At 50.1% G+C, this 27,897-nt stretch overlaps 1 protein-coding gene across 1 annotated transcript; it reads right to left on the bottom strand.

Annotated features, from left to right (window-relative positions):
- Window positions 1–73: 73 nt before the first annotated feature.
- On the bottom strand, window positions 74–22,364 carry BNIP5 (BCL2 interacting protein 5). The gene is made up of 12 exons (XM_059178478.1): window positions 22,185–22,364; window positions 14,193–14,837; window positions 12,955–13,074; window positions 11,272–11,336; window positions 10,775–11,015; window positions 9,644–9,775; window positions 8,770–8,831; window positions 8,218–8,455; window positions 7,321–7,452; window positions 6,196–6,260; window positions 4,583–4,846; window positions 74–2,315 (listed from the first exon to the last, which is right to left on the bottom strand). Exons 2-12 carry the CDS (start codon window positions 14,830–14,832, stop codon window positions 2,280–2,282), a joined length of 1,995 nt encoding a protein of 664 aa, XP_059034461.1. The 5' UTR covers window positions 14,833–14,837; window positions 22,185–22,364; the 3' UTR covers window positions 74–2,279.
- Window positions 22,365–27,897: the final 5,533 nt, after the last annotated feature.

Below are 27,897 nucleotides of genomic sequence, written 5' to 3'. Positions count from 1 at the left end.
CCCAGACTGGCCTAGATGTGGGCGGTGGCCTCCATCTTGACAGCATTGTGAATAATTGAGATGAGACTTTGGCAAAAGTCAATTTCTTTATTTGCTTAAATAACAATATAAAAATGAGACTCAGATGCCAGCATCGGGAACTCATACCAAATACTCATACAACTTAAAGAACATCATCCCAAATAAGAAACTATGTACAGAAGGTTCCTGACCCTCATTTCAAAACTGATTCTGATCTTTTGCATTTTGGGGCAGTGTTCCTGAACACTAAAATAAATCCATAAATAGATCACCTCTCCCCCATGTCTTAGAATCAGCAATAAAACCAAATGACTTGCTGAATATACTTTGTTGAACTTCCTAAAACTTTGCATCAGGTTTGAGGCCATCCCATATAAGTGTCCAAAGCCCCTCTCTCTGCCCTTGGTTTCACCCCCCTCTCCAGTCCTACCCCACAGTGATCACCACATTCAACACAGCAATACAGTGTCCAATCAGGGTAATAAGAGAGAGTCTAGATTTTAATACTCTCTCCCCTATGGCCATGTGTTCCAGGCAATGTCCAATGGCTATGTTTATAACCCTGTTGGGCAGACATGTAGATAATGGACATCTGGCAAATTGCCCATCTGAGCCAAACTTTTCAAACTGTTCAGCTCTGTAGAAGGCAGAGCTTCTAATAGCCCACACGTTGCCTTTGTACAAAAATAAAAAGAAGCTCCTTTCTCAAGATACTTTACTGTCATCAGGTAGAAAACTGCTATCATAAATCCACAAGTCTGCAATGTCTAGGAAGTGAATAGCACGGCTTGGGGTAGGGTGTTCTCGGGCAGTGCACACCCATGCAACCATTCATGGCAATCCAGCTTAAAGCCTTTCCCCATGTCCTGAAAACTAACCAGATTTTAGCTATAGTCAGAATGACAACATACATGGACAAGGCACTGTGTAATTTTCAGAAATCTTCACATTGTTTTCTCACTGACTCTGGGCAAAACCCCACGAGATGGGAGAGGTACAAGGCATCAGCATCCCTTCTCTGGACATGGGATTATAGGACACAGGATTGGAAGGATTCTGAGAGACTAGAGATCCCCAGTCCATAGGTCTTCTCTCTGAGGCCTGCAGACCTCCTGAGAGGTGTCAGTAAATCCATACTGGCATTAAGCACTGTTGGTCAACGGAATAAATTACTTGTTGCACATGAATGCACATCTGGTTAAATGAATGTGGCTATTCTGGTGAGAAGTTAGACAAAAATGTATTTAAAAAAACTATGACTTGGGATGCCTGGGTGGCTCAGTTGGTTAAGCATCTGCCTTTGACTCAGCTCATAATCCTAGGGTCCTGGGATCAAACCCTACATTAGGCATCCTGATCAGTTGGAAGCCTGCTTCTCCATTTGCCTACAGCTCCCCTTCCTTGTGCCCTCTTTCTCTGACAAATAAATAAATAAAAACTTAAAAAAAAAAAAAACAACTAATAAGACTCATTGGAAATTGACATCTAGAAAATGCTGGCCAGCTTTCCACAGGATAGTAGACATAGTTTTAGACCCTACCAATGAGGAAAATATAGTAAAAAATAAGTGTAGGAAAGTTGGTACTCTTATATGAAGGCTTTGACTCCTGGTCCAATGTTCAGGACTAGGGCCTATCAAGGTAGCTCCCCATTTCCTCCCTACCTCCCAATCTAGAGAGAGAACTACAGGTTGCACAATTCCAGTGGAGGACCCAGGCCTCCCAAGGAATGCCTGGCAGAGTCGCCTGGATCTCAGGAGCTCTGACACTCGTTCGTCTCGTCATTCATTCCTTCAGCGAGGACTTAAGGACTGCCTCCAGCTCACTGGCGCGTAGTTAGCCACTGAGTGAAAGCACTGACCCTCCCCCCCCCACCCCCCCGCACCACCGTTTAGAGACACTTGAGCACAGTGGAGTCAGAGGGATCCCATGGGCTGCATACGTCGTCGTGGCCAGAATCCAAGGTCTGGAGAGGAAGACAAACAAGTCTGGGTCTTGCAGCAAGTTTGGAGCAGGTCAGCAGGTGGTGCTCTGGTATCCTAACTCCCAGCACGAGCTCTCCTTTCCCCAGCATGGCTTCCTTGTCCAGCTAAGTGGGAGAGGGCTTCGTATGTCTCAGTCTCAGGAAGCCCAAGATGGCACCTGGGCGCAGACGGCCATCCCTTCTTGTCGTCATTCATATCTGTGAAGGTCCTGAGGAGGCCCCAAGCTGCCAATTATTTGAATAGGTCAAGGGAACTTGAGTTTAAAGCACAGCTTTTAATCTGGACTTTGGGTTTCATGACTTGCGATGTTCTGAAAGGAGAAAAAGAACATAGGTTTTAGCTATAGCCCCAATTACTTGTGGGTACCACTCTGATAGCAATAGATTTCTAATTATTAGCATAGCCAACACAGCACACTAGTTGTCCCCTCTGGGTCTGGACTCACTCAGTACCTCCTATCGGCAGTGCTCTCCTGGTCCTTTCTCCCTATCCACAACCTCTCCATCCTTCAACATCAAAATCCATGCCTGCCACCCCCTGGAAGGCTTCCAGAACCAATGGCTTCATTGGCCTCAGTTACCACTAATTTGGCATTTTATAGGCACTTAATTTCATCATCAGGAAACATTCTGTTTTTTCCTATAGCAGAACCTTCCTCAGGCCCTCACAGCACCTTGCACAGCAGGGCCCAGTGGAGGTTCTCCGTACCTATTGGTCGAATGAATGAGTGAGTGAATGAATGAGTGAGTGAATGAATGATCAGTAAAACCAGAAGATGGAGCTGGGGCTACTGCGGATGTCAGAGCTGTTGTTTCTATAATATCTTTCACAAAGAACTCAGATCACTCTATAAGCAATAACCTAACCCATCCTAGAGGGCAGATTATCCATAATATCCCCATATCTGGGCAAAGATAATGAGGCTGAGGAAAGAGAAGTTGAAGGTCATAAGGAGTTTCCACCAGGAAAATAAGCGAACATAGAGCAGACCATTTGAATGACAGGATACTAGTATTATGAAATCAGATCAGCGTCCTTGAGAGATGCATCACGTGACTTTGAAAGGTAATTCCAGGAGAAGCAGAGTGTTTGCGTGATGGTGACATCATTGTAATAAAAGTCTAGGGATCATTTGGATATAGAAGTTCTTTTTTTTTTTTTTTTTTAAAGATTTTTATTTACTTATTTGCAAGAGAGAGAGCAATTGAGAGTACAAGCAGGGGGAGCGGCAGGCAGAGGAAGAAGCAGGTTCCTCAATGAGCAGGGAGCCCGATGCAGGACTCGATCCCAGGACCCTGGGACTATGACCTGAGCTGAAGGCAGCCACTTAACTGACTGAGCCACCCAGGCGTCCCTGGATATAGAAGTTCTGTTTGTCCAATGCCAATAAACAGAATGCTTCCTCCCTTTATTTTTTTGTTTTAAGATTTTTTTTTTTTTAAAGATTTTATTTATTTATTTGACAGAGAGAAATCACAAGTAGGCAGAGAGGCAGGCAGAGAGAGGGGGGGAAGCAGGCTCCCTGCTGAGCAGAGAGGCCGACGCGGGACTTGATCCCAAGGCCCTGAGATCATGACCTGAGCCGAAGGCAGCGGCTTAACCCACTGAGCCACCCAGGTGCCCCTTGTTTTAAGATTTTAAAAATTTATTTATTTGAGAGAGAGAGAGAAGGGGAGAGAGAGAGAACATGAGCAGGGGGCGGCAGAAGGATGGGCAGATTCCTCACTGAGCAGGGAGCCTAATGCAGGGCTCCATCCCAGGACCCTTAGATCATGATGTGAGCAGAAGGCAGATGCTTAACTGACTAAGCCACCCAGGTGCCCCAAGACCGCTTCCTTCTTTCAATATCACACCTTCATTCGTTAGCCTCTGCACTAAAGATCTGGGTCAAATTGTCTGTAGGCAGGTTATCTTAAGATGGGGAACACTGCTTATCAGAATCCACAGACAACATGAAAACTCAGACTTTAAAAAAAAAATCAGTGAGAAGTATTATTTCCAAAGGGACCATCTCAGAGCCTTAGGAGCACAGGGGCTTATTAGGAAATGCATAAAATTGATCAGAAGAGTGAGATCCAAGCTATTCTTAATCAATCAACCAAGACAAGGTCAGTGAAGGTCCGCCGCTCCTTGGAAGCCTTCCAGAACCAACAGCCCATGGACCTTCCCCATCTACCTCACCCATCGCTTGATACAGAATCTTCCTTTGCTTTGAGGTTTAAATTTTGTGACGGTCTTGACTTTGGGAAGCCAAACAGCGCAACCCATGAAACGAGACGGCAAGTGAGAGTAACACCGGTCCAGGGCTCCATACCAAAATCAAAAAGGATGAAAATGCACAGATGATTAGGGATCAGAGCCAAATAAAGAAGGTACTGAGGATCCATTAAGGCCAATGAGGGTTTTGGAAAAAAAATGGTCCCTGTGGGTGTTGAAGCATCTCACCAGGCCTCTGTAAGGAGGTGGCATTTGAGTGAGCCCCACCCTGAAGGTCAAGAACTCAGCGTGGGGAAGGGAGAGTCCAGCAAGGGATCTTGGTCCTGTTGGGATCTGGAGCCTGTTGCCACTGGTTCTCACCTGCTGGGCCACCCGGCATGGGAAGTGAGCGTAGCTGTGTTGGCTGCGACCATAGCACAGGCCCATGAGCCTCAGGACCGCATGGCTTTCGTTGCCGGCAAATCTGTTAGACGAGCCGAAGGCAAAGTGGTAAGTTCTCTCGGTGAGGTGACCTTCTGGCTCTGCAGGGTGGGCCTTCTGTCTCTGCAGGGTGGCTGCCAGCTTCCTGAGGGAGGAGTCTGAGAGCTTGTGTAAAAACCTCTTAAAGCTGGGGTGTCGTCGGATCTGGAAACAGAGACGAGGGAGGCCATCAGGGATGGTGGCAGAGAGCTCCCTCCCGCCAGCTGCCCTCTGCCCAGCTCCATGCACCCAGGCTGGGCTCCTCCCCATCCCACGGGAGCCTCTCAGACTCTGCTCTGCGAGGTTCAACTCCAAGCAGCAGAACAATGTGGGGAAAAAAGAAAAAAAAGAAAGAAAAGAAACAGGTCTCTGTATAACGGATGCTAAATAGCAAAATAGCATTTACTAGCTGTGGGATTTCCCTGAGCCTCAGTTTAGTCAGGGCATGGCAGTAATGATGTCTGGTGCCCGCACGGTATTGTTGGGGGAGGGGATTCAGTGAGGTTGTTTATGTAGAATGTTCCATGCGGAGTAGATGTTGGGTGAATTTCAGTTCCCATTCTTAGTTGTCCCCTCTTAATATCTAAGTGTCCTGGGTTGCGTTCCAAGGGCTCAGGGGCCGGTAGTTTATGTTGTAAGTGATGCAGGGAAACACTGATGGGGTGATGGAGATCTGGGAAAGGCTGGGAAGACAGTCCACACACTCCAGCTACTGAGACTGGTCCTCACTGGCCACTCCAGGAGTGGGGGTAGAACATACTCCTCGGAGTTATCCCCATAAGGGGGGTGGTGATCATTCTGGCCTGCCATGTGGGTGGCAAAATTGTTCCAGAAGCCAGTCCTCAGGCAAAAGGACAGGGTGCTGGCAGTGGGGGGCTGGGCCAGTGTGCACCGTGGTGGTAAAGTGAGACACTCCCAGAGCCCGCCCTGCTCATGACCCATCCATGACTCGTGCGCATATCTGATACAGCGTATGTGGTCTGGGTCTGTCTCTCCAAGCAGACTGTGAGGCTTTCAAAGAGGGAACTTTCTATTACAGGCTCTCCAGCAGGAGGGAAAAAGCTAAAAGCTTGAGAGAATTGCAGACCACATTGATGCTGAAATGTGGGCTGAGGTAGAGTGAAAAGGAAGCTCACAGAGGACACGATCAGTGGGACTGGCGGGCCGGACTTAGGGAAGGAGGCTTCCGGGGAGGTCGGACACAAGTGAAACCTCGAGGGGGATTTGGATTTGGGGAAGTCCTGGCCGGCAGGGTGAGCCCCATGGATGTTATATTATTTTCAGCTAACATTTATCTCATCTGCTATGTGACTGGCATTTTCTATATATATACTAAGCCTTGTCAAGTTGATATATAACCCCCATTTTGCAAAAGAGAAAACAGAGGCTCAGAGAGGTTAAGGGACATGCCCAAGGTCACTTGGATGCAGAGATATGGGGATTGAACTCAGGTCTCAGCTGTGGGATGATGAGGCCCCCCAGGGCCAGCCTTGGAGGTACTGAACAGCCCTTACCTGCTCCCCCAACTGGTCATCCACTTCTTGGAGAAGGTCCACCAGCCTCTGAATGATCAGCTCCTCTAAGGAAAATAAAGAAAGATTGCAGAGCTGTTAATGAGCTCTGCAACAACTCGCCCTCCCATTACAGATGATATTGTTGTCTCTAAAGCACTTCTGAAGGGCAAGGAAAAATCTTCCCCGAAATTAGGGCTGGGGCATGAAAGCTTTACTTGAGTTTGCTTTATAGAAACTGAAAGGATGTTGGCCAGTCAAGGCTCACCTCACTTCCATTTGACAGATGGGGAAACTGAGACCTCCCAATGTCCCCTGTCCAGGCTACTGAGTAGTGTGGTCAAGCATGGGAGTTGGGACCAGGAGCAGCTAATCAGAAAGCAGGGAGGGGGAAAGGCCACGGCCACAGATGCAACAAGAATGCGTCCATGAGGGGCGTGTGGGTGGCTCAGTAGTTAAGCTTCTGCCTTCGGCTCAGGTCATGATCCCAGGGTCCTGGGATTGAGCCCTGCATTGGGCTCCCTGCTCAGTGGGTGAGCCTGTTTCTCCCTCTCCCACTCCCCCTGTTGTGTTCCCTCTCTTGCTATGTCTCTCTTTGTCAAATAAGTAAATAAAATATCTTAAAAAAAAAAAAAATGTATCCACCAGGCTGGGCTGCAAGACCTAATTGCACATATTCTGGATATTTGGTCCTTTTGGTATAAACTAGTGGCAGCTTGAAATCAGCCATGGTGGGAACACTTATACCATAGAAATCTGCAAATCCTGCGTATCTGGGTTCCCCACCAGGCCTACCTCCAGTCCCTTTGCCAGAACATCACTGGTTATGAGACCCAGAGCCAGCTGGGAATTTTATATGAAAGATTCAAGCAAACCAGGGGGGTGGCATGGGGTGAAGTGATACCCCGCGGAACAGACAGGTGTTCTGTAGCTGATGAGAACCTTCCACCTGCAACTTTGCCCCAGGAGCCCCAGCAGAAAGGCCAGCCCTGCCTCTTCCCGGTGCTGCTGGAGTCTCCTGGGGTGTTTGTCAGCACCTTCCCAGAGCCCACTCGGATTCCCCTATGAGACCCACATAAGCAGAAGCCCTGGGGCAGCTGCCGCAGGAGAGGGCAAGGTGATACTAACTAGATTCGAACACTTCGTCCGGCTGCGGTTCCTCCTCCGGCTTGTGGCCTCTGATCTGGGAGAACACTTCTGAGGATCCAACAGGGGTCCCTTCTGCAGGCGAGGACTCCTGGACCTCGACATCGTCCAGATCTGAGGGCAGAAAGGAGATGGTGTGAGTGTGTTTGGCAAAAATCTCAAATCCACAAGCACATCACAGGGGTCCAGTTCCCGACAAGAAGCTGTCCAAAGGCACTGGCACCAGAGGGGTCCTGGTTTCCCAGGCTCCTCAGCGAGCCCTCAGCCGTGCAGGGCCCAGCTCAAAGTGCCTTCTTCACCCCCTCCAGAAATCTCCTTCTTCCTTTCTGCCGGCAGCCCTGTCTGCCTCCACATAGTCTGGGAGAAAATGGCAGGCCTGCCAACGGATCCCACCCGATCAGCCCGCTTCCCCTTCACTCCATGAGGCCTGACTGAGTCACTTTGCCTATGTGAGCCTCATTTTCTCCACCTGCCAAATGGGAATAACAAGACTGACTTCACGGGTTGCAAGGTGGTTAAATGAGATGACACACGTGAGAGGGGCATGTAGGAGGCCCTCCTTTGAGGTCAAGGGAATCGCGGTGTACCTTGGCCTGTGGAGTTGTGAAAAGGCAGAGGCCCAGGCCACATCCTACTTCACCCAACCTGAGTCTCTGAACTTTTCTATTTTTGTGTGTTTATGTGTTTATGTATGGGGAAGGGAGGGCTTGCGTTGTGGGTGGGGGGCCCAGTGGGCGCCTGGCACCCACCCCCCTCCACAGCCCTCCCAACCCTCTCAGAGCAGAGAGCCAAGGTCAGGCCTGGGGCTGAGGCCCACGCAGGGGGAGGCCTGGGGCCCGAGGGAGCCTCTGTGACCATGGCAATGCTGGGCCTGCTCACCGAGGCTGCTGGAGGTGGAGGGCTGATGGCCCCCCACACACTGGGGCAGAAAGTTGGGCCTCCTGTGTGGTCGGGACTCTGGGTTGGCGACGCCTGCAGTCCCCGCTCTCTTCGGTTCCTTGGAGCCGTGTTTCTTATGAGAAAAAGCTTTCTTAAAACTGGACTTTTTCTCAGGGGATTTCCTTCTGCAGGGTGGGGACAGGCTTTCCATGGCCACCTCTGGTTCCTGGACTTGAAGCTGTTGTGGGGGAGATGAGAGAATACGAGTCAGGACCCCCAGATTGTGAGGAGATTGCGAGTGAGCTGGGGAAAGAGACCAGCACCCCTGAAACAAATGGAGACCCCGCTGTGGACCAGAGGGCAAGGCCTGTCCAGAACAAGGGTGGCCTGCAGCCACCGGGCTGGCTGGTAGAGGCTTCGGGAAGGAGGGAACAGAGCCCGGTTCTGGAAAGATGGAACACTGGGGGAGGGGCAGGGAAGTTCTTAGGCCAAGCAGGAGTGGGGGTGTCCACAGTCAGGGTCAGGATCTGTGTGGGGGAATGTCTGCCTCACCTTCTCTCCCCACTGCTCCTCTGCATCCTGGAGTAGGGCCGTGATCTTCTGGATGAATTCTTCTAAAAGGGAACAAAACGCTTGCTTATATTTGAGTGTGGAGAATAGCTTTTCTATGGTCAGCCCTCACTTCCTAAGACCCCAGTGGCTCCCTGGGTGAATCTGACAGGTTGCTAACTAGCATGCCCTTGTTGGTTGTCCCAGGCCTGGCCATGGGGACGAGGCAGAATTCCTCAGAAGTGGCCTGAGCTGGTTCCCTAGGAATCTATTCACTTCTTCGTTGGCCAGGCAGCACTTGCAATGCACCCGTTAAGAGTGAGGAAGATAACGTAGGCCCCTGCCTCCAGGAGAAGGTGTCTCAAGGCCATCTGGAAAGGCTTGGTCCCCACAGGTCCCCTGGCCCAGCACCTTCCTCCTCTTCCCTTCTCAATTCCCCTTCAAAGCACAGTTTCTGTGGGAAGCAGACAAGGCAGGACCGGGGATGTGGAGGAAGTGGATACTTCAAAGGTTCTCCAGACACACAGAACTGAAAGTTCTGCCACTGGTAAGGGAGTAAGAGCGACAGCACCACCGGTGTGTTGAACCTCGCCCCTAGGGCCCCTCCCCTCCCTCCTCTCCTCTGGACTTCTCCTGAGGCCCCCCGCTCTCAAGCTGGGCTCCAGAACCACCACTATAATAACAATAAAGGGCAGCTAACATTTAATAGCTCTGAATAGCTTATTCACTGCCCCAAGGCTCTGGACCCTGCCTGCTGTGCTCTGTGGAAGTCAAGGCCAGGTCACTGCCTCTTTCTGGGCCAGTTTCTTTTCTGGGTGGGGAGGGGTCAGGCCACATGATTTCCAAGGGGTCTTTGAGAAAAGGAGGGGGTACTAACTGAATTCCAAGGTTCTGTTGGTCTGCAAGGCCTCTTCGGGTCCCTGGCTTCCTGCCTGGGTGGCAAGCTCGAAGGGTCTTGGAGCCCCGCTGTCTGCGGACAGGGCCTCTTGGATGTGGGGTTCCTCCGAATCTGAGAAGCGAGAAGAAATGGTGGGTGTGCTTCATCTGTGTGAGGGGGTTAACTAACACAGAGGAGTTAGCAGAGGTTCTAAAGTCCACTCCATGGCTAGAGTGTAAAAAGGCCGTTCTGGGGCGAGATGAGCAGGGGTCAGGGTCAAGGCTCTGAGGTACTGGTCCAGACCTTGCTCCCTTATCCCCTTGCACTTCTTAAACTGGCTTTCCCGGGCTTTGCCCTCCTGTCCTTCCTCCTCCAGTAACCTCATTCCTCCTCCAGCATCTCGGTGGTGTGGAGAGTAAAGGCCTGATTCCTTGGCATGAATTAACAAAGCAGGGCCAGAATTCCACCACTGGGGTTCTCTATTTGGTCCAAAACATTGTCCCTCCTTTTTAAAATGTAAATTTCCCTGCCCAGGACAAATGGCAAGTCTAGGCCATTCCTCCCTGCAACCCAGGTGGCAAGGTCTAGCCCTGGTCCCATCACTGGTGGGCCATGTGAACTTGAATGCGTTGTTTGACCTCCCCAAGCCTCAGTTCCCTCATCTGTAAAATGGGGATAACAATATGGCTATGAAAACTGATTGAGTATAGATACACAGTACGGAAGGGTCTTATTTTACAGATGAGGAGACTGAGGCAGGCACAGAGATGGGGAATGATGTAGAAAGTCCTGTCTCAGAGTCCAGGTGTCCTGCGTCCCAGGCTGCAGTTCCTTCCTACAAGTGCGACCCCCCTGCCGGGGTCAAGAGGCTGGAGCTGTGAAGCGATGGGGATGGCTGAGGAATTCCTCAACACAGTCTTCTCTGGGGCTTAGCTGGATTGCCTGCCTAGACAGTGAGGTTTCATGTGTGGAGGTCACCTGATATCATCCCTACCTCCTCCCCACACTGCTTGGGCCAGAGCAAAAGTCAGAACTGGGACGGCAGCCCTTACAATGTCCAATATGAACCCGGGAGAAGGTTCCAGAGCTGGAGGCAGCTGCTTTGTTGCTAGTAACTCAGAGCCTACTTACCAGGGCTGCTGGAGGTGGAGGGCTGGTGGCCCCCCACACACAGGGGCAGAAAGTTGGGCCTCCTGAGCGGCCGGGACTCCGGGCTGGAAACATCTGCAGACCCCGCTCTCTTAGGCTCCTCAGAGCCATGTTTCTTGTGAGAAAAGGCTCTCTTGAGACTCGACTTCTTCTCTTGGGATTTCTTCCTGACGGCTGGTGCTGGGTTCTGTGGAACCACCTCTGGCCGAGGAGCTTGAAGCCACTGTGGGAGAGATGAGAGAAATTGAGTCAGGACTGACCTTGAGGAGAGGGAAAAACTCCCCAAGAACCAACTGAAGAACAACCAAGTGCTTCAAGATGGCCCCACGTGAGGGAGGTGACAGAACCCAGAGCAGGGGAGCACTGAGGCCTAGAAGGGCAGATGGGGCTTAAGCATAGAAGGGCAAGTGGGGGGGTGGACAGTGAGGATGAGGAAGTGGCAAGCCTCTGGGGGTCTACACAGACCATTTGCTCCTCACCTCCTTCTCCCACTGGTCTCCCACTCCTTGGAGAAATTCCACTATCATCCTGATGATAGTTTCCTCTGGAAGAAAATGAAGTGCGCCCAGTTAGAATTAGCGAAATGCACCACATTTCTCTGTGTGCAGAGAACGCTTTCTAATGGCAGTCTTGGACTTCTGAGATCAACTTAGTTCTTCTGTATTGAGGGCACTCTTAAAACAGTTCCTCGGGCCACGGACGTGAGAAAAAGCACCATGTCCCAGGAGCTAGTGTTTCCGAGAGAGAATTGGGAGATCCACAGGGAAAGGGGAGCTGGCCAAAGCACGAGTTCTTATGCAGGCCATCTCAGGTCAGTCCTTCAAGAGTTGAACCTGTATCCCACTGCTACCTTTGACCTTTACAGATTTGTGAATATCTGCTTTGGGTTTGGCAAGCTGTGTGACCTTGAGTAAATCTCTTAACCTCTCTGGACCTTCATCTCTTTCCCTGTGAAGTGTGAATCATCATCTCGGTTCTGCTTCCCTCAGATGGCTATCAGGCCATCAAAGAACGGTGCTTGGAAATACTGTGGGAGCCTCATACGATCTTCCCACCTGCCAAATTCCAGTGGGGGAAATGGTGGTGACCCAGCCTAACTAAGGCGGAGGACAGAGGGACCCCAGCAGGCATGACACAGACGGCCTGCCCCATGGATGCCTCCACTAAGTCTTTACAGAGAAACCACAAACAACAGAAATGGTTTTTTTTGATACCCCTGTCACTGATCCAGAGACAATATGCCCGGGAGTAGTCTCTGCTAGCTGCCAGCTGACTGCTTTATACGAAAGAAGGTGCAAACAAGACTCCCCAGTCCCAGGCTGTCTACAGATTTTGTCACCCTCCCATTTCCCTTCCTCGCTTCTGTCTCATTTATAAATCTTGTTGGGCTTTTGTTCCTTGACTCAGTCTACCAGCTGATTTCCTCTAGTGTAAAAAAACAATTAGCATGTAAAACACACAGCCTGTAGACCAGCCAACTAAATGTCTTTTAGTTATTCCTTGACAGATGCATAGATGTTTTATTTTCTTTTAAAATATGCCCATTCCTTATAGGGGCTTAGATTAATAGAGCATCGCTATCGATTTTAGTAGGGGCAACAACAGTGTTGTGGTTGTGCGTGAGACTATACTCATTTCTTGGAGATGGGTGCTTAAGTATTTAAGGATGAAGGACCATTTTACTGAAAATGGCTCAGCAACAAAATTGCACACACACACACACGAAGCAAATATTGGCCTCCGTCAACAACTGGGAGTATATGAGTGTGCACAGAACTCTTCCACTTTTCCATATATGTAAATGTATATATAAATTCTATATACCAAAAAAAAAAAAATCTATATTCCCTCTTCCATCTTCCTTCTATAAATTTAAAAAGACTAAAAAAAAAAAAAAAAGGCCTATGCTCATTAACACATAAGGCAGGAACATTTGCCAGTGGCTGTTCTAATTCCTGAGACTCCCTTCTGTGAAACTCTAAAATAAGTAAATGTGACCGGAAGCACCAGAAGGACGGAAGCACCAGAAGGAGCAAGATCAGCACAGACATTTTTGAAAGGGACCATCCAAGGTCTAAGCAGTCATCCAGAACAATCCATTTCAGTTGGTACGGGCCACCCCAGCTGCAGGGAAAGAGGACACTAAGTAGATTCTGACTCACTGTCAAGGTTTTTGAGCTCCTCTTCCCGCCAGTGACCTGTGGCTTGAGAAGAGCTCTCCGACACTCCAGGACCTCTGTCCTCAGTGGACAAGGACTGGTGGAGATCAGAACCTTCCCCACCTGGAAGAAAGCGGAAAGTCAGTGTATGTGTGGGGGTGTGAAGGCGTGTCCATGACATTCTTCTGACTTTGTTCATAAACACATTGAAATGGCACAGAGCTCACAGCAGAACAGGAACTGTAGCTCTAGGCTTAACCAAAAAACCAGAAACCTGCCAAGGTTTCCATTTGAAAACAGGCTGCTTCAATCAGGCATTCTTATTCTCATTAAAAACGTGGTCAGTTTGGGGGGCGCCTGGGTGGCTCAGTTGGTTGAATGTTCGGCTCAGGTCATGATCTCAGGGTTCAGGGATCACAAGCCCCTGTCGGGCTCCATGCTCAGCGGGAAGTCTGCTTGAGATTCTCTCTCTCCCTCTTCCTCTGCCCCTTCCCCAGCTCGTGTGTACCCTCTCTAAATAAATAAATAAATAAAATCTTAAACCCCAAAACAACCACCACCACCCATGGTGAATCTTGAGTGCTACAGGGCAAAGCTCTGTTTCCCTCCAGGTGCCTGCAGGCCCTTCCACTCCAGGACCTAAGTAAGAGTCAGGAAAGAAAGGCACCTTGGGGACCAGCTTCCTTATTTTCCAAATGAAGAACCAAAGGTCAGGGAGAGGACTTTCTCAAGGTCACAGAGCAAGTTTATTCCTGATACAGCCGAGCCTAGAACCTGCACACTCTTTCCCTCTCCCTGGCCCCACCCACAGTCCTCTCACCTCTGGATTCAAGTCGTGGGCTGGGCTTCCCTTCTCACCTCCCGTCCGGCCTTCCCATCCCCTGCCTTGCCCCACCAGCCCCCCTACCCCAACCCCACCCTGAGCCAGCTCCGGGCCACGGTTATCCCAGGAGGTAGCAACTGTTTGTTATCCCCATTTTATGGATGGAAAAAAAAATGAGGCTCGGAGAGGAAAGTCGCCAGCCCCGGGGCGCACTGGTGGCAGCCAGGTTTGACGGCAGGTTCTCAGCCACGGTGCTGTTCTGCCTCAAAGGAATTTCCCAGTGGAGCTGTCCCTGATGGTTGCCCTGCCTTCCAAGCCCCTCTGTTGAGAGGTTTGGGGCCCCCGGCTTAGAGTACCCTAGCCCTTGGGGGTGAGGCGGGGGGGGGGTGGTGTGTGTGACCAGGCATGGTCTGCTCACCCTTAGGTACTGGGCCCAAGTCAGCCTCCTCAGAGTGCTGGGCAGCAGCCACCTTGGGCAACCCTGTCTCTTGGCCTTCGGCCTCTTGATCTTGGGCCCCCTTGGTTTCCTCAGCAACATGTTTCTTGTGACTGTGTTTCTTTCGGCTGGCCTTCTTGTTGTGGGCTTTCTTCCTAGAAGCTGTGTCCCCCGGTGTCTCAGGGGTTTCTGCAGGCTTGGAGAGGCTGTCCTTCCCCTTTGCCTTGTGGCTGCCCTTTTCTTTAGGCTCCTCCGGGCCTGTCCTCATAATGAAGTTTTTAAGGGTCTTCAGCCACCCCTGCTGGCCGCGCTTCTGGGCCTTGTCATTCTTGGTGTCCTGAGGAGGCCTCTGGTCACTGGGGAGAAACTCCTTGTTCTCCTCTGGGCTGAGGGCTGTGGCCATGGTGTCCTGAGCCTCCACAGACTGAGCTGGGTTCCGGGGACATCTGGTGCCATCGCTGGCCGTCCGGTGGAGCAGCCGCCTGGAGGGGGTGGTGAGCATGGGCAGGGACAGGCACTGGCAGTCCCATGACTCTGAGTCTCTCTTGGGGCCGTGTGACCTGTCCAGAGACCTGGCTCTCCTCCCTGACAGAGGCTTCTTGGGTCCCCGCAGATTCTCCATGGGCACTACGAACAAAGCAAACAGTTCCCTTACAAGAGCCCTACCACAGATGCGACCGCGGCCAGCCAGGCTGACCTGTGCTCTGAGCCACTGTGCCCATTCATGTGAGCGACAACCAACCCTCAGAGCTGTCGTCTCCATTCAATGCCTCAGCAGTCCCGGGACGTTGGGCTAGCCTCGTCCCCGTTTTCCAGAGGGTAAAGTGTCTCACAACTGGCAACTACCCCAGGGCACGGCCAGACGGGACAAGGCCTTGCTGACACCCGGATTTTCGTCCGTTGAGACTGACTGACTTCTCACCCCCGCAGAACTGGAGGGTGATTATCTCATGTCGTTCCCAAACTTCTGAGTATGTGGTGTTTTGTTACAGCAGCAATAGGAAACGAATACAGCTGGAGCCAGGGGCCCAGTCCTGCCCCTGGGGACTTCAGGCAGCTCGAGCATGCTTCCCCACCTGAAATGTGCCGGTGACCTGAGGGTCTGTCGCACTGGCTGCCAGACTGTTTACAAGACAGCTCAGTAAATGGCAACCGTGCTCCTCCCATCAGCCAGGCCAAAAATGTGAAGTCATCCAGACCCCAACCCATCTCCCCACCTCCTCCACTGGCCCTCCTGGGTCAGTCTAGGCCCCAGCTCTGCTCACTGGGGCTACACAATACCTCCCAGCGGGTCCCTTCCCCGCCTGCCCCCCTTCTGCTCTTGTCCTCCTCCCAGTTTCTCCCCTCAGCAGCCATGGGGATACACCCTAAGTCAGAACATGTCACTGTGTTGCCTCCAACAGCTCCTCTTTCACTCAGAGTCAAAGTCAAAGTCGTTACCCTAACCACCAAGGCCCTGTACAACCTGGTCCCATTGCCCTTCTCGACACCTCTCAGCACTCACTCCATCTCACAGCCCTGCTCCCTGCCTCAGGGCCTTCACACAGGCTGTTCCCTCTTTCTAGAACATTCTTATGGTCTATTCCCTCACTTCCTTCAGGGCTTTGCTCAAATGTCACCTTCCCAGAGAGGCCCTCCCTGTGCATCCCCCAATAAGCACATCTTCTCCCCCATTACTACGTCATGTTATGCAATATCACATCTCTCTCTGTGTCATTGTTATCTTCTGAGTCTCTCTTCCTTCCCTCTGTTTTGCAAGGTCTTGTATCCTGAGCACCTAGCCCTCCATAAGCCCTCCTTCAATAATGAATAAATGTACAAAACAAAGTTTTAGTGAACAAAGGTTAGTAAACTCTAGCCAAAGTCCAGTAAACTTTACTAAACAAAGTTTAGTAAACAAAGTTTAGGGGGCGCCTGGTTGGCTCAGTTGGTTAAGCGACTGCCTTCAGCTCAGGTCATGATCCTGGAGTCCCAGGATCGAGTCCCACATTGGGCTTTCTGCTCAGCAGGGAGTCTGCTTCTCCCGCTGACCTCTCTCCTCTCATGCTTTCTCTCTCTCTAATAAATAAATAAATAAAATCTTAAAAACAACAACAACAACAACAAAGTTTAGTAAACTCTACAATACATAAGGTGTCTTTGGGTGTGTAGTTGACGTAAAGCCAACATGTCTGGACTGGTCTCATCTTACAACAGTGGGAGCCCTTCCTTGGTCCATCCAGAAGGAAGCAGCTGCCATGGAAAGGGTGACAGAAAGAATCATCTCCTCCTGGGCAGTGTTTCAAGCAGGGCAGGCTGTGAGCAGTGCACCTACTTTGCATGTCTTTAATCCAAAACTCCCGTGGTTCCCGATTCTTTCAAGGTTGTTCAGAAACCCTTTACCCTTTGGTGCAAGTTAAAAGAAAAATAAAATATGGTCTTGAATCCCAAATCTGAGTCCCCAGAGATTGCTATGGAATTCAAATCCATGGACAGGCTATTCTACTTTGTAATTATAGTCTTATTATGCATTTACTAAGTATTAGTGTATTATATATTCATGAATTATGTATTTACATCATATCTCCTGCATTAACCAACTAATTCATTACTTTATGTTTTTTAAAAGATCTTATTTATTTATTTGACAGAGAGAGAAAGAGAAGTAGGGAGAGGGAGAAGGAGAAGCAGTCTCCCCACTGAGCAGAGAGCCCAATGGAGGGGCTTGATCCCAGGACTCTGGGATCACAACCTGAGCCAAAGGCGGACGTTTAATAACTGAGCCACCTAGGCGCCCCTAGTTCTTTATTTTAAAATGTGCTTTCTCACATTCCAGCTAAGAGATGCAAATAATAATCTATAATTGTAGTTTCAGATGTGTGCGGATCCATGTGAATATGAGGAAAATACAGAGAGAGAGAGAGAGAGAGAGAGGACAGGCATGGGAGAAATACAGGGAGATTTGAAGGTGAGCGTAACTTTTAGGATGTTGTCCCTCTTTCGAGCACGGGTATGGGGAGAAGGGACTGGGAAGGGTGGCCAGAGGCCCCAGGTACCAGCAGCACAGCTGGGTGTCCACACATGGACAATCTTGGAGAAAATGAGAAAACGGGCTGGGGAGGAAGCAGGAAATTTGGAAGGCTTTATTTGTTGTTTAATGTTCCTTCAAAGGAACATCTGAGTTACACCAAACCTTTAGCACTCTGTGCCTGCATCTTATATGGAATTAATGAATGCTCTCGAAAGCCTGGGAAGTCTATGGTCATGCTTTTGAAAAGTGGTGTGGGATAGGCTACGTGGAAGAAATCATAGAAGAAAATATTTTCTTTCTTCTCATTTATGTCTTTCAACAATGTTCAATAAGCACCCGCCAAGTACCAGGGATCAGGCTCAGTGCTGGGGATATAAGGAATGAGAGGCAGGTTGTGCCCTCGGAGAGAATGTTCTGGTCTTCTTCAGATGGGCACCACAGTAAGTGGTAGTGACGGTAATGGTCTATTCCCCTGAGAGCTGCTCTCTCTTTAGTAGCACACGGTCTTAGGAGAAGATAAATTTAGGTTGAAGGTTTATTTAATTCAAGATCCAAGTGAATTGGGCCAGAAATATTTACTGAGTGGTGTCAGGGTTCTCTCTGCCTTTTCTGTATATTCCTGCGGTCAGGGCATGTTGGATGGGGTTGGCCGAGAGGCTGTTTGATAACAAAACCACTGAACCAGCCAAACACAGCAGAACACCCTCGTTCAGCTCAGCCCCTCTTCTTCCTGTGCTAACTTGGCTCCAGCGGCGGGGCTGGGAGTGGTGGGGGGGTGGAGGTGCATGGCAGGGAGGGTCGGAGCATCCTTCCCAGCTAATGAGAACAGAGCCACAGTAATCGTTTAAAAGCTGTCATTGCTATGGAAACGGTTCCCACCATTGCTGATGGTCGCAGTGTCCTCCTACTGTCTTTGAAGGACACGCTGCTACTTCTCATCAGAGCATCGGTATAATTCCACCAGACAGTGGTGTCCTTCTCGATGTTTTCTCAAGGAAACTGCCTTGATTTGGCCGCCCCCTCCCAGAACATCGACGCCCTGGGCCTGAGGGAGGCCAGGGAGAGCAGCAGCTGCCGAAGCCCCAGAGGCTGACTGGCAGAAGCCTTTCCGAGGGTTTCCCCAGAGAGGAGAGACCCAGGATCTCTCAAGTTCTCCTCATTCCAAACCAGGGACCTCGTCCTCCCTTAAGGGTCTACAGCATTCAACACTGCGTTCACATGGCCTCTCTACTTCCTTGAAACTCTGCCCTCCCTGGGCGGCCATGACCTGGCTCAGCCCAGCCTCCCTCTACCTCTCTGACCAGTGCTCCTTCTCTGTGATGCTCCAAAGATCCTCTCTCCATATGCCAGCAGGGAGTGGAGAGAGTGCAGCTGGCCCAGGAGGTCACACCCACCCTCCCCCAGGAGACACCGGGAAGAGCCTCCCGTTGGCCAATGTGTCTTCAGACTCTTAAAGTCTCTAAGCCCTGATTGTGTTTACACACACACCCCACACACCCCAAATTTCTCCCAAATTCTATGTGTGCTGAAATTAAATCTTTCTAGAATTTCTAATTATAATTTTCTGCCTATCTAGAATTCAGCAAAGCAAAACTTTCTCTTTCCTTCCTCTTTCTTTTCCATGTTCCATGCCCCTGCCCTGTTGGTGGTCCACCCACTCTCGGCGGGGAATTCCACCCTGTCCTGGAAGTAGGTGCAGACCAGGAACCCTGAGACAGCAGCCACCCCTGACTAGCGAGGGGCCCCAACTGCTCTCGTAAACTCGTTTATGACCTTTGCAGAAAGTGGACTTTGGAACAAAGTCCCGGCCTGCTCCAAAACCCCCCAGGTGAGACGCAAAGCTCAAGTCTTCTGATAAGCTTCGATCCAGGTGGGTGACGTGTTCACAACCACCACCGCCCACCAGAGAAAGCCCGAAGAGCTGACCTTGAGGGACCGGGGAGCGGGACGTTTGCCAACTTCTTCGAAGCGTGCTGCCATCTTTGTTTTATTGTCTGAATGATAACACTGACCTCATCTCTACTCCATTCGCTCCTTCACTCCTCTGGCCCCATTACTCTGTAACTGCTCTGGCTCCGGTTCACAGACAGGTTCTGTGGCTTCCCTTCTCCACCCTGGGCTTCACACAACTGATGTGAACAGACGGCTGGACAATCTGATGGAGTGCCCGTGGCGCCCATGTGGGGGCCCAAGGTCAACACCTGCAGACACTCATTGCCGTAGGCTGGATGTTTGTGTGTGTCCCCCCACCCCCACACCTCGATATTAGGAGGCAGGGTCTTTGGGAGGTGATTAGGTCATGAAAGCAGAACACTTTTAAAAGAGATGGGCTCCCTTGCCCCTTCCACCAGGTAAGGGCACCCTGAGAAGGGGAGCACCTGTAGAGGTCCCCAAGAGACACCAAAGCTGCTGGTGCCCTGTTCTTGAACTTGCAGCCTCCAGAATGGTGAGAAATAAAGATCTGTTGTTTAAGCCACCCTGGTTGGGGGCCACAGCAGCCCAAATGGGCTCACACACTCGTGGGTCACAGAAACAAACTCTAACACACATAAGCCTACGTGGCTTCCTAACCGTGTTATTTTTCTTAAACCAAATGCAAGGGAGTAACAGAGTCTATTTGCCGCCACACCTCCGGCTCCCTCCCCAGGCTGAGAGAGAGGATCCCAGCCTGCCCTGTTCCCAGTGGGGACCACCCTGCCTAGAGAGTTCTCAGCATTTGCAGAACAAAGAAGCAAGACACAGATACATGCAGATTCGACCTGTCACCTGTGTGCTGCCCCCAGAATGTCCAGAATGCTCTGGGTGGTCCTCTGAATTGGTCCAGATGCAAAGCCATGGCCCAGCGACCCTGACAGGCTGGGGGTGGGAAACTGAGGCTCTGAACAGTCGAGAGACTTGCCTGGGCGCCCGCAGCCAGGAAGCGTAGTGAATTGGGGCTTGAATCCACCTCCTTGATTTCCAAATCCTTCCTTTTCTCTCCTACACCAAGGGGCCTTCCGTAAATACAAGCACACACCCAGGGACCTACTGGTCCACATGCATGGAGTTAACCAGATCTATAGACACACATGCTGTGAGCTGCCCACATGGAGTCCCATGTCACACATCCTTGGAATGGACGCCTGTGCCTGAGGCAAAGATTGTAAACACCAGGAGGGGCTCATAGACCCCTGGACTAGAGCCAATCAGGAGGCTGGAGGGTCAAGGGTTATACCCTAAGGTCACACTTGCTTCTCACTGGCATAGGCGGCCCATAGACACTCCTAACTCCTGGTGTGGGAGCTGCGTGCGTCCAAGTTCAAAGCCTTCAACCTGGGCTCCCACAGCGATGTAGCTCCCATGGGAAGCTCCCACACCCCCCACATGCCATGCAGGGAGGGAGGGTGGAAAGACCTTCCACCTCCACCGGCCAGAATCAAGTGGAGGGTGAGGCTGTCATCTTTTCTTTCAACACTGTCCTAGTTCCGTGCCCACCTCTCAGGTGTTAGACTGCAGTGATTCAACGTGTTTCTTCTCCTTTCATTCCTCATAGGGTCCAGGAGCCAGAAGGGACCAGAGAAGGATCTGGCCCCACCTCTCATATAGGATTCCTTTAGGCCACATTCCTGGCAGGGAGACTTGTCACCCATACTGGAACACTTCCTGCAGTGGGAAATTTCCACCCTTCGAGGCAGGGGATTCCACACAGAATCAGGCCAGCCTATAATCTTTTTTTTTAAGGAAGTCCTCCTTTGACTAAGCTGAAGTCACCAGCAGCAGTCCCTCTCACGTGAGTGCAGGGCGTGTTGCCCTTTGAGTTCTCTCTGTCCCCATCCATCATCCCGATCACCGAAGTCACCTCAAATCACATGTTTTCTAGACCTGTCCTCCTCCTGGGCACCCTGCCCCTGGTAGTCACCTGCTGGTCCTCGTCCACTTCAAAACATGAGGCCTAGGCCTGGAAAGGGGCTCCAGCCAGGGCCCAACCCCGGCAGAGGATGGGATCTTTGCATAAAGCCTCCGACCACAGGGCATCTGAGCAGCCACATGGCACCGTTGAGGGTGCCAGTTCAGAGTAAAAAGTGGACTTTGACTGTCTGCCTGTTCCTTATCATCACTGCCAAAACACACTGACGCCTGGTGCCTGTTTTCCAAAAGGCTAGGCATTTGCATCTCTTGAGGATGTTTCCAAAACCACAAGAAAGAACTACCTAATGGTGGAGTTTCAGGCACTAGGACCCAGTAGTGGGGCAGACTTGGGGCAGGGGTAGTGTGGTGATCATTTCCAAAGCTGGAAAACCCCTAAGATAACCACCACTCCCCACCATCCAACACTAGACTGTGCTCTGCTAGTGTCCCATATGGTCCCCAAGCCATCATGTCCTGTATCCAGGACCACAAGCACTGCAATGCTATCATCCATCCCCTCCTCAAACTGTTGTCAGAGCCACAGGCCACCAGAACTCTTCCTACGATCTTCCTGTCCTTGGACTAACTTCTAAGAACGTTAAAGTGTTAGAAATCGAATTGAGCCATGGGTAATAACAATACCTCCTGTTTATGTAAGGTTTTCTTTTACTATGGACCTTCCCATAAAGTCTCTAACTTGACCTCTACAACGTTCAATAAGGAAACAAGCAAGAGAGATGGGTAAGACTGCTCCCATTTTATAGGTGAGGAAACTGAGGCCCCAAAAAGGGACTGTCCTCACTCAGGGTTGCTGGGCTAGTAAGCGGCAGGCTTGGGACTTGAACTCAGCACTTGTAGTAAGTTCAAGTTAGTTCAGAGCTCTTTGCAGCGTTGAAATTACATCACTGAAGTCGGCACTGTCTTTCTAGAGTTGCAGAAACTAAGGCCTAGGGAAAACCCAACAAGCTAGAAGCAGACCTGGAGTTTGACTCAGAGTCCTGGGTCTGCCCCTACTTTCAGGACCCTGAGATACCCACTACTCTAGCCCCCTAAAGAGAGAGTATCGTTCAACTAACCTTAGACCACAGAAGTCACTGCCGTCACAGAACACCTTTGGCCAGGATCTCCAGACCAGGGGCTCTGCGTCAGGAACCCCCGCAGTGTCTGGGTACCACTTCCTGTTGGCTGGAAGTTGGACCCAGAGGGTAATCCCCCTGGCTCACCCAGGGAGAAGATGCTGCTATTGCTGCTGCCAGTTTCCAGTGTCTCCGAAGATATTTTGGTCACCGTAAATTTATATCCTAACTCCCAGGAGCTGAGCTCATGGGCAGCCAATCCAGAGAGCCAGGGTCAAGTTTGCAAGCTACGGCCTCACCCTGTCCTATCACAGGGCTGCTTCCTGCTCCTCCAGTGATAGGAGGCTTACCTCAGCTACCTGGGGGAGGGGAAAAAAAAAAAAAAACAGTTTCATTTGACGACTTACCTATTACATCCAAACATCAACAAGAAACCAATACCAGAAAATAACCTTGGACCTGGCAGGATGAAAGCCAGTCCGTGGAAGAGAAAACAGGCCTTTATGGGAAAAGCAGGTGGGGAGGCTGAAGAAGGAGGTGCTTTATCTCCTTCACCTTCAGCTCTCCTGAAAGAGGGAAAGCTCTAAAAAGAAAGGTCATTGAATGCAATATGTCTACTCCTTGAGTTGGAGGAAAAACTCAGGAGAAGTTGATAAGGGACATGTTTTCCAAATCCCGCTACCCCTGGAAAGGGTCGCCCTGAATCTTGACAGATCATTCTAAGACATCTTGAAAATTCACATGTTCATTTACTGTAATGCCTGAATTTTTTTAAGGGCATGTTTATAATAAAAAAAAGAAGAACTAGTTCTATTGAAACAAAAGCAAAAGTTGGCAGAAATCCAATTTTGGTTAATTGACATGGGGAGGCATTGCAAAGTAAATATTGAAAGCACCACGCTTTGGAGGCACCCAGACCTGGAACCATATGCCAGCTGTGTGACCTCTGGCCAGGGACACAGTATCTCTGAGTTTGTTTCTCATTCAAAAACTAAGTAGTCACCTTAAAGGTTGACTGTAGGGCCAAATGTGATAGTGTTCCTAAGGAAAAAACAAGGAAGTGTACTGAGTGCAGGACCCTTTCTTCCTTCCTTCCTTCCTTTCTTTTTTCTCTCTCTCTCTTTCTTTCTTTCCTGATTTTATTTATTTATCAGAGAGAGAGAGCATGAGCAGTGGAGGAGGAGGCAGAGGCAGAAGGAGAAGCAGACACCCTGCCCCTCCCCGAGCAGGGAGCCTGACAACACCTGGTTCCATCCCCGGACCCCAGGATCATGACCTGAGCTGAAGGCAGAGGCTTAACCAACTGAGCCACCCAGGCGCTCCTCCATCCTTTCTGTGTATTAAGAATGTCTAGCCCCTAGTAAGTACTCAATAAAGGGCCAATAATTTATTATTGGTAGCATGGTTACTAATGTTTTATTCATTCTGCCAGCAAAGAGGTTTGGGATCCAGCTATGGGCTGGGCACTGTCTCAACATTGGACTTAGAGGGTTGATTAGAACAAGAGATGACCCAGGCTTCAACAAGGGTTAAATGATATCTCCATCCCTCCAACGTTTTCTTTCCTTTTATTTAAGGAAACTGCATTTTCTCAGCCTGGTTCTCCAGTTTGGCTGTGCATCCTGCCTGCTCTTTCTCACTCAGACGTGAATAAGCCCCTCCCAGCCCTCAGGGTGATCCGTATAGTCTGGAGGAGAGACACATAGAAGCACCACGCAAACAGGTGGGAAGGAATGGGCTGTATTGTGTCAGGGGCACAGAGTGTCGGTTTGGGTAGGTGAAAGAGATCTAGAGATGGCTGGTAGTCCGGTTGTACAACAAAGTCAATGCACTTAATGTCCCTGGGCTGTAGACCTTAAAAATGGTTAAAATGATAAATTTCAGAGGACACCCTCTCCCCTGCTGCTCCCCCTGCTTATGCGTGCTTTCTCTCTCTGTCAAATAATAAAAAAAATCTTTAAAGAAAGACGGTAAATTTCATGCTATGTATATTTTACCACAATTTTTAAAAAAGGCAGATGGAAGAGCAGGGGCAGAGCCAAGGGGGGCATTGGTTTTGCACAAAGTTACTCTATGGACCCCGTAAGTCCATCTGCAGGTACATATAATCCTGGGTTCTCACAGGAGGGAGAGCCATCCTGGGGCCATTATGGGCATCAGGGGTCAGAGGGGCAACCTAGCCCTGGCCCTGTGCCTGTCAAACACCACGCCTTGGGCAGGGATCTGTGGGGAGACACTGGCAGCGGCCTGGGACCAGAGCTGGCTACAGATGTGATGTGTGAGGCTTAGTGCCAAATGAGAACAAAGGGCCCCTTGTTCAAAAAGTATTAAGTAGGGGCGCCTGGGTGGCTCAGTCAGTTAAAGGCTGACTCTTGGTCTGCTTCTCGCTCTCCCTCTGCTCCCTCCCCAGCTCGTGCTTACTCTCTCTCTCTCTCTCTCTCTCTCAAATAAATAAATAAAATCTTTAAGGAAAAAAAAAGGGCTAATTATTTCAAGACAGAGACAGCAGAGCATGAAACCAATCGCAGGGCTTTCTGAGTGCAAGCTCTGAGCCACTGTAAGGGTCCCATGGCCATGGAGGGGACTCTGATGGGAACAGTTCTCAGTCAGTGCTTGTGGAAGATGACAGAGGAAGGGAGAGGAGAAAAGTGAGAGAGAATAGTTTTTGAAAGTTTTATTTAAGTATCGCAACTAGAAAAGTTCACCAATCATAACCATACAGAATTTTCACAAAGAGAATAAACTTGTGGACCCAGCAGTTACATCAAGAAGCCTAATCCCAGCAGCCCAGAAGCTTTCCTCATGCTAAACCTTCCTCGTGCTTTTCACACGGACCCCAACCAGGACTTCCAATAGGGTAAATTACTTTTGTTCCCCTGGGGGTTTCATGTAAATGGGAACCGGAGGGCATGTTCTCTTCCAAGGCTGGCTTTTCTCTCTTTCATGTCTCAGCCATGCTGTGGCCTGTAGTGCGGTTGTAAGGGTTTTAAGTTCTCCGACTGATGATGCCAAGGGTCAGAGAACATGTGGGAGGCCCAGAACTCTCCTAAGCCTCAGGAGGGAGCAGCCCCTTTGAAAAACTGAGTGGCGTTGTCCACTAAAGCTGAGCGGACACCCACCCTCAGACCAGCACTTCCATTCCTAGATACAAACACAACCCAACTGCGCCAGCTCTAAGACGGCTTCTATGAGCGCTCTTTGTATTAGTCCCAAAGGCAAACACTTACAAAAACAGGGGCATATTCACAAAATGGAGAATTCCCCGCCCCCCCCCCTGCCCACTGGAGCCAGTACACTTGTTTAGAAGGACCATTTATTCTCTTGGGTGGCCTGTGGAGTCAACACTGGGACCAGAAGATAAACTCAGTCTTGAGGGAAATTGAAGACTCGAATGAAAAAGGGCGGGGGTGGGGGCAAGGGGGGTGGAACGGAGGTCTCCAGTGTCAGGAGCCAGGGGAGGAGGAGTGACATATTGAACAGAAGAATTTTCCCAAGAGACACTCAAGAATCTGTGAGTTTGGAACCCCCATTCCCAGAAATCTAACTGCATCCCAGTGAAAGAATTTGCATTGTGAAAATGGTGAGTCCAAGGGCGAAGAGAGAGTGGTTGGGCATGCCCTCCTTCCTGGGGCCACACCCTCTGCCCGGAATCCGGCAATACAAAGTCCAGCCTCAACACGGTTTGCTTGCACCTTCCACTTACCCAGCTCTGCTTCCTCTCTCCTCGGTATCAGGTACCTGAACTCTGGACAGCACTGTTTCCCAAGCCAGGTCAGGACCAAGGACGGAAATCCCCTGGCCAGAAGGCAGTCTCAGAGTTTCTTTTGGGTTGGGGACAAAAATGACTGAATTGGGGTCTCCTGCCTTAATTGCTCAGGGAATCTCTATCCATCTCCATGTTTCCCTGCCTCGGTGTCTTTTTCTGTCCCTCCAGTGGTTTCCAGAATCTCCCCTCTCTCAGTTGTTTCTGGGGCCCCCCTGCAAGTGGGCCACTCGGTGACCATCATGAGGACAAGACTGGCTTTGGACAGAGCTGCAGGGCAATCCAGTTCCTCGCCCGCAGTGGGCATACTAGAACAGTGATGCCAGCAGTGGCCATTTGTGAAATGTTTCTTATATGTCAGACCTTGTGCCAAGAGCTTTTGTATGTGTTATTCATTTTTATCCCCCTCATAATGTTTATAAAGCCGATTCTGTTCTTTTACAGATCTGGAAAATGACACCCAAAAAGATAAAATACTTAAGTGACATGGCTAAATGGGAGAAGAAAACCTGTTTGTCAGTCTCCAAACATGCCATTAACCAGGGCACTGCACTGTTCTTCTGAACCTCAGTTTTCATAGTTGTACCATGGGAATAGGTGACTCCAGTCTGGCAGAATTGGTGGGAAAGTTCAAGGAGGCGATTCCCGTGAGCACTAGCTTGGGCCACAGAGTAAGGGACTCAGGCCATGACAGAACTGGGTGTAGCGGAGCCCACTATGAAGTCTCAGCTGAGGAGCTGGGGACCACTCTTCTCTTCATGGAATTTGCATCAAGTCTAACAGGGCTGTGGGAGTGAAGCCAGCTAGGATAATTCCCTGCATTCCTCTTTCCCATGTCCTAAGGTGGGTATTGGTCCGCTCACCCTACTGTGGCTCTGGCCCGCCTTTCACATTCTCTGTATCAGTAATGAACATACTTGGTCAACAACGATTTATGCCAAGGTCTCTCATCTTGACTCTACTGACACTTTGGACCAGATAATTATTTGTTTTGTGGGCTGTCCTGCATATTGTAGGATGATTAGCAACAATCCTGGCCCCTACCCACTAGAAGCCAGGAGTACCCCCTTCCAGTAGTCAAAAACAAAAATGTCCCTGGACATTGCCAAATAGCCCCTAGAGGGCAAAATCATGCCCAGGTAAGAACTGGTGGCTTAAACAATGATGCCGTGTAATGATCTCATCCGATTGGAAGTCCCTGGAGGTAGGCATTTCCAGGTTTGGTGCAGCAGCTTAAGGATGCTAACAAGGACCATTGCCTCATGATCACAATATGGCTGCTATAAATCCCACTACTACACCATCACATTCAAATTCAAAGGTAGGCAAGAGGCGCAAAGTGATGGTGTCGTGTGTGGCTTCGCCTTTAATCTTAAGAGTTTTCCCAGCCATTTCTCAGTAGTTGGTCTTGTTGACCAAAACTGGTTGTATGTCCATCCCTAGCTGCAAATGAGGCTGGGGAAGTGACTAGGTGGCCAGGGAGAGGAGGGTAGGAAATGGCATGGGTCCTCCCCTGACATGGTGGTATGGGCAGTCTCCATACTTGTGGAAATCATTTTTCTATCTGCTTTCCTCTCTAGGCCAGAGCACCTTGACAACAGGGACCTCCTCAGGTTTTCCTCTGTGTCCTTAGAACTTAGCCAGGTGCTTGTGTACTGAGAAAGTGCTCAATCAGTGCTCATTGAATGAATGAATGAGTGAACCAATCAATGAATGCTTTCACTTCCCCTTCTTTGCTTACATCACTAAAAGCCTTACTTAGGTGATTATTTATTCATATGCAAACTAAACATGGTTTAACAAGAACAATCCCATAATGCAAATGAGTTCCTTCCACAAGCCACGATCCCTCTGGTTATTGGGCATGCTGTTCTCTTTGCTCAGAATATTCTCCTGCCACCTCCAGCCTCCCTTTGCCCATTTTGGATGGCCAGCTCCTTCTCACTCTCT

Source organism: Mustela lutreola, chromosome 6 (genome assembly GCF_030435805.1).
Source record: "Mustela lutreola isolate mMusLut2 chromosome 6, mMusLut2.pri, whole genome shotgun sequence".
NCBI lineage: Eukaryota > Metazoa > Chordata > Mammalia > Carnivora > Mustelidae > Mustela > Mustela lutreola.
Note: the sequence above shows the minus strand (reverse complement) of the source record. Positions and strands in the feature narration are given on the sequence as shown.